Raw genomic sequence first — 11,529 nt, forward strand, 5'->3', positions numbered from 1 at the left:
TAGGGTGCCTCCCCCCGACCCCTGTTTGGGGCTGAGTGTCCATTCCCACCTCCCAGCACAACCCGACCTTCCCCATCAGTGGGGCACAGGGGGTCCCCGCTGTCTCCCTTGTCCTCCAAGGGCACTCCGGGAGCCAGGATGCTCCAGTTGGGAAAGATGCAGGATCTAAAGAAAAGGACATGGCTGGAACATCCTTTTGCAGGAAGGCAGCAAGCGCTCTCCCCGGCGAGAGCGCTTGCTGCCTTCCTGCAAAGCAAGATAGAGCAGCCAGCTCCCACTGGGAAAGGCCACAGGCTCTCCCCCGCTCACACCACCCTCACCACTTGCCCTCCCCAAAAAGACCAGACCGGGAGCAATCTGTGTTGGCTGGGGTTTTATTATTTATTAACACAAACTGACAGAAGAGAAAAAAAAACAAGAAGGAAAGGAAAAAAAAAAAAAATTCAACCCCAAACAGAAGCATTTTCACACCCTGTCAAGGTCAGGGTGGAAGGAAGGGAAAAAGAAGGCGACGGTTAGAAAATGGGGACCTGCAGGGGCAAGGAAGAGGCCGTGCTCTGCCCTTGTTACGCAAAGGCTGCGAGGGGAGGAGGGAAGGGAAACGAGATGGGATTTAAGACACTGTTGGCACAACATCGCAGATGATCAGCGAAATGGGCTACAGGAGGAGGGGGGAAGAAATCGAGAGGCTGCCCGGGCTCGCTTGCAGCCAAGCGCAGGCTCTGCTGCAGCAGAGCCCAGGAGCTCCTCGCCTGCTTCCGAGAGCCCGCACTAAGCCCTTGGCGCAGGGAAGGCAGGTAAGCAGCTGCTTGGTCCAGTTTAATTCCAGTGGGGCCAAGGCAGACACCGAGGCAGGTCTGAAAGCCGAAATGGATGCAGGCAGCTAGCAGAGATGAGCTGGAGGGGGAGGAAGGGGAGGGGGGCCGGGACAGAGCAGAGGATCATTGGTCAGTGGCCTGCCGACCACCACAAGGCAGGTTTCCCAACGCTGAGCTCCATTTGATGCCCTGCTGGGCAAGAGCTGGGCTAGGCTGGCACACATCAGCCGCCAGCCACCAGTTAGCTGCAGGAGCGCACTATTTACAGCACAAAAGCCACAGTCCTGCTGTTTTCTCCTCCCCCAGAGCACTGGGAAGCAAGCTTATGACGCCTGGGTTCATCACAAGTAATCCACTCCTCCTCTCGGGACAAGCACCGCGGTGGCCGGGCTCCAGCTACTGCCTGTGCGCCAAAGGAAAGGGAGAAAGAGAAGCTTGCTGCGCCAGCAGGATGCAGAGCCAGGAGCAAGGACATGCTGGCAGGGAAGAAAGCTGTCCCCGGGCTACCTGCAGCTGAGTAGCAGTCTTAAAAGGGGATAAAGCAACTGGATCTGCTTTTATTCAGCTCACTCATCTAAACAGATGTGTAAACAAGAAGTGACAAGCAACTGGGTGGACGCGGCACGCACCCCCCGTGTCACACACTGCTTGGGCGGATTGGGAAACCTAACTACATCAGACAATGGCATATAGTTGAAGCTGAAAATGTGGTGGTTTTTTTTTTTTTTTTTTTTTTTTGAAGCTGTAGTATCAGCATTTGCTGGTGTTGAGATCCCCGGAGGCGTGCTGCAGTGCTACAGAGCAGCCCTTTGGCTGGGCGGGATGGTCCGACAGGCCGGCAGCGAGCCAGCGTGCCCAGTTTGTTGCAGAAGAGGTCACCTGTTCCTGGTTCTTTGTAAACCTGAGCTGTTTCTTCCCCGGTCCCCCACCTCCCCCAGCAGTCATTGCGGAGGCAGAGGGATGCCCCGTGGGTCAGTGACTTGACCCTCTTGCAGGTTCTTGACGAGCTGAGCCAGCCAGCGCTTTGTGGTGGTGTCATCCTTCAGGACCTGGGCGAAGGTGGTGTCCTTCAGTTGGTCAGGAAGACACTGCCTGAGAGCTTCACGTGCCCTACATCAAGAGACAAGAAACGGGGCCCAACAAATAAACTCACAGGGGCAAGTGGGGAGCAAACCCCGCTGGGGACACAACGCTCCTTTGCCTGGGGGTCTTGCTGGCAGGGCCAGCCAAGGACAGCACCAAGCAGCAGCACCGCACCACCGTGGCACTCGGCCAGCCAGCACGGCTCCTGTCCCCCATGACAGACCACACCGAGCCAAGCCCTGTGCCCTGACACCTGTCAGCCAAGAGCAACACCATGCCAGGGGAGGCTGAGACAACAAATACAGACCCAGCGGGTTTGGGCAGAGCTGCTGATCAGCATGAAGCCAGTTTCTATCCCCTCAACTGCATTTCATCGATTGGCTTCTGCTAACAGCCCACACGATGCAGACAAGGGAGAGCACGGCGTACCTTCCACCCCAGTCCCTCCCTCGTACCTAGTTCAAGCTACGTTTGAGCTCAGGCAGCTGTAACCTGCACAGCATGAGTCTGCACGAGCCCAGATAGTCACCCTCTCGCCCACGTACCATAAAAGCTCCTGGGACCAGCAATAAAAAAAAACCCCCTCAAAGCAACCAAGAACCCCACCCATTTTCCACACTGAGCTAAGGCTGACACAAGGACCAATGAGGAACCTTGACTCTCCCCGAGCAGGCACTGTGGAGAAGAGCTGTGCTTCCAAGGGAGTGGGAGAAGCCCCTGCCCAAACTCCTAAAATGTTTACCTGGGGTTATCGGAAAGGCGAAGGTAGCAGCGGACGACATGTTTCAGCAGCCGTGCCGATGGCTCCTTGGAGAGCTGCAGGACCATTTTACCCTGTTTGACAGAGGCCAGTGCCACCAGTTAAAGTCTTTGCAAGAACAGCTTCATCATCATCAGAAACTGGGAAAGACCATTAAATCACTCTGTCTTCCCACGCACCACAGCCCATTACCTTTCATTGAGACACCCCTGCATGGAGCCCAGTGCTCCGCTTGCCAAGATGCCTTTGAGAAGAGCAGCTGGCCACAACTTGGAAAGGGTTCTCCCAGCAGCTCAGGAAAAGCTTCTCTCATCTCCGTTTGGTTTTTACCTCCCCAGGACTGCTTAGTGGTCTAACTCACTGCTAGATTAAAGAGAAGCTGGGGTTCCCCCCATGTGGAGGAAGGCGAAGGTATCCCAAGTGCTTTGATAAGCTCAGGCTGAGTCACCCCGTGAGGTGTGTTCCCAAGCTCCGCAACACTCCCTGTTCTCATCTGCGCTGTCTTCATTTCAACGCCCTTTTAAAACGTTAACAATAGCCTGGGAAGCCGAGCTGAAGGACTGGGCTCACCCACACCACGTATAGCAAGATCCACGTCTGGTCTTATCACGCACTCAAGAGCTGTATTTTCCTTCTCTGCTACATCCCTCATTAAGCCATTATTGGGAAGCAAGATCAGGGCAGAAACCCCCGGCCCAGCCTCCATTTCTCACGCTATGCAGGACTTAGCACATGGTTGCACGTTTGAATGCACCCAGCCCAGCGAACAACGTGGATGCCTTCAATACGCCTGCTTTAAAGGAGTTTTAACAGTCTGCTTCCTCATATTTAGGAGTCAGTCAGATCTGCCCAGCAAGTTGGGGTTTTTTTTTCCCCCCCCCCGTAAAACTACATTGACTAGCACTAACCATTTTCCTCATTAGCCAAATTCACCTGCATTTGGATATTCAGGCAGTTAGCAACCAGCAGGTCCCCCTCATCTGCCCTTTTGCAAGCTTCCTGTTCTCAGCAATTCCCCAGGATACCAATATTTCTTTGAAATAAAGAACAAGAATTCAGAGAGCTCCTCAGACAGCTCCTGGATGGGAAATACTAACTTGCTCATTTAAAAGCACCTAAAACTTGCGTAACATCTTACTCAGTCGTCAGCAGACAAGGAGTTAAATCATCACACTCATGAGACAGGAGTACACTATCCCTATTTTTGAAATAGAGAACAGAAATGTCTACGAGCATTTTCACCTTTCTCCATAGCTTTATGGAATATTAATCATGTCAGTGCTTCACCCAACAGTGGGATTCTACCCCAGCTAGGGTTTCTTCCACACTAACACAGCTCTACACTCCCACATCCTTCTGTGTTCGTATCCTTTCCAGCCACAGATTCTTCCTTGGTTTCCTTCTCTCCCCTACCCTAGGGTTTCCAATTGCATCCTTCACTTTGCCCCCAAGCCAGATGTACTTCAATCAAAGCTCATCTTTTTCTTGAATGCAAAAATCCTGTCACATTGGATGTTATGGACATGACCTCACCATCGTTCATATTTTGCTGTTTGTGGGTGAATTAGGAGATAACATTTTCTTTACGTTTGGGAAAACAGACAGACAAATAGATAGTCCTAATGAAAGCATCAACATTTAGGCACAGAACCAGCACCGCAAAGTGCTTAACTTAATGCTGCATTTTCTCCTCCTGAGACTGCTCTTTAAAAAGCAACCAACCAAACACAAAAGCAGGACAACAGCTCTTCCAGGGCAGACATGTACTCCCCTCGGTGAGCTCAAAGATAATAAAGCTCAAGTTGGGGCTATTACTCCTGCGATGAAAAAAATTATGAGTACCCAAACTTCTCCTTCACAGGGGACAGGGAATGAACAAAAATTATCTGCTCTCTCTGTGTTCCAACACAAGAATTAGAGTCATAAGCAGCAGTTAGTAGGAGCCAGGTTCCAAGAGGAAAAAAAGGAGGTTGGCCTTCCAGGCAGTGAACAGAAAACCCGTGAAACTCCTTGGTAAAGGACACTGTGGACACAAAAAGTTTCCATGGGTTCCAGGGGAGAATAGGAAAAACACCAGGGGTTACTGCATAGAAAACCCACTACTGGCCCCAGACATCCAAAGCTGAAAATAGCTGGCAGCTGCAAGACTGTTACGAGGGCAAGTATCATACATATTTGTCCCGTTCTTACTCCTTTGCTCAACCTGCTGCTCTTTCAACTGGTTATGGGAGACAGAGATGGGAAATGGGGCCATGGTCTGAGCCACGATCATTCTTACACAGAAGTAAATCAATTCACATCAACCAACAACCCTGAAAACTCCTTCTCTTCTCTGGATATATTTACCCATTTTATCTTGCAGACTTAGCATATTACAGATAACATGCTCTCTTGACACACAAACCAGAGCTATACAAAGGAAACACACAGAAGCAGAGAACTACGGTGTCACAAGCAATAAGCCCAAGAACCATTTGCCTCCACCGTCCTGTGCTCCAGCCAGAGAGCAGTAAAGTAGCTGCTGAAGCAGCTGGCTGCTAGAGCATAATTTTTTTCTTTTCTCAAAGACAGGAAACAAATAATCTTACCAGTATCATGGCAACATGAGAAAACCGCTCGTAAGTCTGACAGATATATGCCAGCCCTGTGTCATCCAGGAGGATTTTCTGAAGAATAAACGTAGCAACCTAGAATGGGGAGAAAGCAGAAAAGAACGCATGTAAACAAGTTACCTATCCTGAAAAGGGACAGCCTTTGTGCTGTGTTCTTTTCAAGGCAGTCCCAGAGCTGAAAGGCCTTTCAGGAGGCAGCAAATGCTTTATTTGGTGAAAGTTTAAAGCCAAAAGAAAATGCAGGACACCACACAATGCTCAGCATCTCTGGCTAACGAAAAGAGATGGGTGCAAAGCAGCATTTACAAGACAACTGGATTCAGGTTGCATAACACAGCAACTACTGCCAGGCCACTCAGGACAGCCTCAGGATTACAGCCACACTGCTCTGGTCACAGAGCAAGAAGCAGGAGAAGGATCTGTCCTTTGGCCCCGCCATCTAGGCAGCAAGCTGATTTTGGTTTTCATCTTGAGTGTTACCAATTCATCATGAGAGATGTGACTTTCTGGAAGAACCTCAGCCAGCTATGTCACAGCAGGCTTCACCAGAGAAGCACACAGAGACTAAAACCTGTGGCCCGCCTAGCTGGGTCATCGGACCAGTCTGACCACCAATCTGAGCTCATGGGGGAAAGGGGCCCCTGATCAGAGGAGACAACAAACTGGTCCAGTGTGGTGAGCATTCCCATAACCACCACTAACAGCTGCCACCCAAGCTCTGCACTGCATAGCTACAGCATTTGTTCTCTCAGGCCAAGGAAAGTTGACCCAGCTCGGCCCTGAAACTTACTCTGCAGGGCTGCAAAGGAGGGAATGGGTGTTGAGAGCAGCAAGATCTTTCCCAGCACAACTACCAAGCTCAGGAACTCCAGCTTAGTTTGGTGGTGTTGGTTTGCTGTTTTTTGAGGAAGTAAAAACTCCACTCGGAGTTGCCCCAGCATTTGCAAGAGGACACAAGCCAGCTCTGCAGGTTACTGGCTGCCTGGTCAGTCAGAGATAAACAAGAAGTCTTTAGACAAAAAGAGTAGGTACCGTTTTGGAGAGTTCACTGCCAGACTCCATAATGCGTAAGCACAGGGGGATGATTTCTGTTGTCAATAAGAAATTTATCACTTCTTGCTCATCAGTTTTCACCAAGGCTCCTTGAAGGAAGAACAAAACCCAAAATCAATAAATGATAAATTGTTTCCAAAACTCTCACCTTTCAAAGAGGGCCTGTGCTGTGTCCTCTAAATCTGAATGGCAGGCAGAGCAACTGTCATCCTAAATATGTTGCAGCACATCACTGGAGAAGAAATTGTTTTGGCAGCATAAAAGTAACCAAGCTGGGTTTGGGGGTTGTTTGTTTTTCAGAAAGGGGATGCATCCTTGGCTCTCCCCCAGTGCTAACATTAACACAAGAGGATCACACCACCCACAGCAACCTCTGGGAAGAAGAACTGCCTTTTAAGACCCTATTACTTTACGTACTGAGAGAGAAATGCTTTGGGCAGAAAGAAAAACAACAGTGTCAGGGGAAGACAGGGCAAATACACCCAAGTCAATCAATGATGAAAACCCAAAGAAAGTCCAGTCTGTACCCACTCAATCCCAGTATCTAGCTGGCTGGGCTGAGGGTGAAGGCACAGCAAGCCTGCAGGTGCCTGCACTCCCAGGAGACATATTTTTGTCAATGCATCCAGACTTCAGTGTTCTTATTAGTGAAAAGCCCAGTTCCTACACACTAAGAGGAATGTGCCTCCACAACTGATGGAAAAGGAGCAGCTCTTCCTGTTCAGGACTCGGAAGATCCCAATAAAAAGAGGCCTGTGATTTTGGTCGGGCAGGTCTATACCTACAGCATGAACTGCATCCAACTTGATACAAAACCAGCACTCCAGCATTAGTCTGGCTGCTTACCAATCACTCCGAGGCTGGTGAGCCGCAGGTACTCAAACGGACGTGTCTTGCTAACTGTGTGCAAGAAGGGGTACAGGAAGAGAGGGATATGAGCTGCCAAAAAAGCTGACCTGTAGGAAAGGGAGAACACCCAACATGAGAGACAAGGAAAAAAAAGCGAGCACACAATCCAGCGTTACCATGCAGAGGCTCAGGCTGTTCCTGACAGACACCATTGCCACTGCTCCTCAAAAGAGGATAAGAGTTCATTCTCTGATGGAAAGGTACAAGGTAAACTCTGCACTTGGCGCAGCACAAAACCTAACACCTAAACCGTCAGTTACCTGCATTGCTGCTTCCAGCTGACCAGCTGTTGTTTTTATTACCTCTTCCTGCCACCCAACATCCACTGTTGCATTTCACCTTGCAGGCTCCCATGGACAGGGAGAGTCAGCCACAATGCACAGGCAAAGCCTCTGCATGACAGAAATCCAGACTGGCTGATCTCTAGGCATTACCACAGCCACCCTTCCCCAGGAGTCCTCACACGGCCTTCTGACAATAGGGAAAAATACAGATTGCAGGGAGAAACATGGAGATTGCTCTGCTAGCAGAGGTAAACTCTCTTGCACAATCATCCAACATTCTTCCTGTTTTCAGTTTTCAAACTTTAAATGCAAAGGTGTGTGGTGTAAAACTACCCTATGTCTTTGGATATCATCTCATGGAGGGTTGCTGTTTAAGACTGCTTTGCAGCAGCTGAAAAACAACTTCAGCTATGCAAGACTTCCTTCTCAGCAGGACAGAAGCACGAGATCATGGATCTCCAGGTAGTTTTCCTCTGAGTTTTAGCTACTGATTTTGGCTGACCCAACATCATCTTTTCCCCTCCTGACACTGGCTGGACACAGATTGAGAAAACCTGAAGTCAGGCACTGTCTGAGGACTCCAGACATGGCTCTGCTATTGCTCCTTTGCAACACACGGTCTCTGGGAAGGACAGTCCTGCTCATTCCACCCTTCAGACAGCTGGGCTAAATAACTATAAGCTACTGGTCTAAATAACCATAAGCTCATTAAAACAAGGATCCTGCACTCAGCACAAAGGCACCCTTTTCTCTGGCTGAGCTCCCAGGAGCTGCCAGAACCCAACATTTTGGCAATTTGCAGGATCTCAGGATGATCCAGGGAATGCAATGCATTTAGGAGCACCATAAATCTGTCATCCTGATAATCCAGGCAAACAAGCGAAAGCAGCAGGCAGCTGCCTATCTTCCAGCTTTGTCCTCTGTTCCAGTTCTCTTGGTAAAAAAGAAAAAAGGAGCTTCCATGCTTCTGGAGTCAAACAGACAGGCTGAGCCATCAGCATCAACACCTCAGAAAACTCACGCACTTAGAGACACTTACCTCGTTTCAGGATGTGATGCAACACACTGTAATAGAGCTAAAGCATTGCAGACTCTGTTGGACTGATGGGCTGTCAAAGTCGGAGGGTTGATTGATGGATAAATATTTACAATTTCCTAAAAATTAACAGATGAAGAAAAGTTAAAGGCAAAAAACATCAGAAAGCTGCACCAAAGCAAGGAACTATGGTGACAGAAGATGACAGTTTGCTTTCACCAAGCATCGCTTTGAAGTTACATGGCAGCCACCATGCTGCCCAGGCAAGGGCAGAGCTGGGTCAGAGTCAATTTGACAAGGAGTCACAGGAACATGTTCAAACATTAATTTCAGTAAAAAAGGGTTCATTTCGTTTCCTGGCTCTTTACTAGTGTAGGGACTGCTTTGTTTTGAACTTCCAGATCGAAGAGGAGTATTGTTCCTGTGCCTAGAGGCAGAGCACACCCACTCTATTCATACTGTAGCTGCTGATACTCTTCTAACTCAATGCAGGGGAAGCAGCTGAGGGCGAGAAATCCAATTCAGAAATCTGCCTGCTTCCAACTATAGCTCCCTTCTAATTTTCTTCACTTGTTTCAGGGCCACTCTGAGAACAGTTTGACATCGCCAATCCTGCACTCTTTTCTTTCCTTCTTCAAAAGAAATGACTAGATTCGGCACTGGGAGATGGCCAGTCATCAGCTATAGAGTAGTTTGCCCAGAGATAAGCTGAGCCGCTCAGTTTCACATGAAGTGCAGGCACATCCCCTTGTATCCTGGTTTTGGCTGGGACAGAGTTAATTTTCTTCCTAGTAGCTGGTATGGTGCTGTGTTTTGGATTTAGTATGAGAAGAATGTTGGTAACTCATTGATGTTTTAGTTGTTGCTAAGTAGTGCTTACACCAGTCAAGGACTTTTCAGCTCTCAGCTCTACCAGGTGCACAAGAAGCTGGGAGGGGGCACAGCCAGGATAGCCGACCCAAACTGGCCAAAGGGATATTCCAGACGATATGACATCAAGCTCAGCATATAAAGCTGGGGGAAGAAGAAAGAAAGGGGGGATGTTTGGAGCGATGGCATTTGTCCTCCCAAGTAACCGCTGCACGTGACAGAGCCCTGCCTTCCTGGGGATGGCCGAACACCTGCCTGCCCACAGGAAGCAGTGAATGAATTCCTTGCTTTGCTTGCGTGCACAGCTTTTGCTTTACCTATTAAACTGTCTTTATCTCACCCCATGAGCTTTCTCACTTTTACTCTTCTGATTCTCTCCCCCATCCCACGGTGGGGGAGCGAGCAAGCGGCTGCATGGGGCTTAGTTGCTGGCCGGGGTTAAACCACACCACCTTGCAAGGATCTCTGGAGCAGTGAGCAGCATTCCTGTGCTGCCCTTCCAGCAGGCTCCCTGCAAGGGCAACCTTCTGACTAGGAAGCACTTAAGCTCATGCAAAACAAGTCAAACCAGAGATCTTAGGAGTAAGACTGTTGTGGCTCTACTATGACGTTGTATGAAAATAAGCAGAATGTGATCCACAGGGAGCTCGTACACCCAAGAACTTGCCTGTTCCCCTTCCAACTATGTAAGCTGTCTAATTAGAAATCTTACAGTCTCTGCACACATCGCCTGGCCAGTGATGACTAATGGCAAACGAGCTTCCCACATCTACTCCCCTCACCAAACGATCCAACACACATCATACTCTCAGCAATGGCAACAAGGGACCCCAGCAATGCCTCCCCAGATCTGCCCCATGGATGCACAAGCTCTGCAACGTAATAAAGATGCCGCCAGCCCTACCCACCTGAAGGAGCGCTGCGATGGTGCCAAACGAGTGCCACAGCATTGGGGCAAGGTCAGGCACAGACTCGCGCTTCTTGCTCAGCTCCAGCAGCGCATTCTCTCGTGTCTCAGGGCTGGACAGCTCATTGATCCACTGGTAGATCTTTTCGCGGTCAACCTGAGCCAGTGCTGTTGGCACAGGCTGGGAGGGAGACAAGAAAACTTCAGTCCAAACATTTCATCCAAGTCTCACCCAAACCCTTCCCACCAACAACCCGACAGATAAGCAAAAAAGGGCTCAAGAAACTCCTGACTGGGAGGAGGAGGAACTAAAGCTGCATTATGATGCTCTGGATGTGGATCCCTTCCTTAGATTAGTCTGACTATTTCACGTATCTAAACTGCAAAGGTTTTACTTTCTGGCCTGACTTGTCGGGACAGTCTCTCTTAATCCACTTGTTAAGTAATACCTTGCAACTTCATTCAGCAATATCAGAGAGCCATGCTGCTGCCTGTCTGTGTCAGCAGAGCTCCTGGCGAGGTCACACATACTTTAGCTGGCTATCACTTGCTCCACCTGCATTTAGCACGCATTCATGTCATGCTTCAAGCACAAGCTTCCACAAATTCAACGTAATGCAGACACTACCTTTTTCTCTCTAAAAACGTCCACGACATTGGAGCCTGCCAATGGGATTCATCCAACATACACAAGAAAAATATTCATACAAATACTAGAACAATTCTCACTACTCCAAAACCAGCATGACACCATCCATGGCCAGTAACACCTGCTGCTAGAGACGTTGCATATTCATCCCACGTATCTTATTTGCATGCATGGAGCTAAAGGGGAATTTTTCAAGACTGATTATGTGCAAAAATTCCTGTTCAAAATAAACCCAGGGAAGGGTAGATCTGTATTCACAGTCAAGGCACATTTTCTACTACTCAGGAAAAATGCAGGATTTCTATTCTACATTTCCTGGAACACCAAGGAAAGAACAGCATCAAGGCCAACAAGGTTTCAAGCCAGAAAAACAAGGGAGGGCTGGGAAGGAAAGGAAGAGAAATGTGGAATTGTAGTACAGTTTCTGTGGAAAGGGCAAAGAGTAAGTCTTTCAATGGGAGCTTGTCTCATGCCTCTGCTGGCACAGCAAGCACTCAAGGTGTAAATAAACACTCAGCAGGCTTCCAAAAGAGACAGTTTGGGGATTC

General features: G+C 49.0%; 1 protein-coding gene across 1 annotated transcript; it reads right to left on the reverse strand.

The window, feature by feature from the left end:
- Window positions 1-1,532: 1,532 nt before the first annotated feature.
- CNOT9 (CCR4-NOT transcription complex subunit 9) lies at window positions 1,533-10,549 on the reverse strand (the record flags this gene model as incomplete). The annotated part of the gene is made up of 7 exons (XM_035901131.1): window positions 1,533-1,928; window positions 2,644-2,735; window positions 5,250-5,348; window positions 6,306-6,415; window positions 7,173-7,282; window positions 8,559-8,674; window positions 10,334-10,549. Coding segments are annotated over 7 exons (912 nt in total), but the record flags the coding sequence as incomplete, so codon positions are not given.
- Window positions 10,550-11,529: the final 980 nt, after the last annotated feature.

This window comes from Egretta garzetta, unplaced genomic scaffold, assembly GCF_000687185.1.
Source record: "Egretta garzetta isolate BGI_Z169 unplaced genomic scaffold, ASM68718v1 scaffold219, whole genome shotgun sequence".
Taxonomy (NCBI): Eukaryota; Metazoa; Chordata; class Aves; order Pelecaniformes; family Ardeidae; genus Egretta; species Egretta garzetta.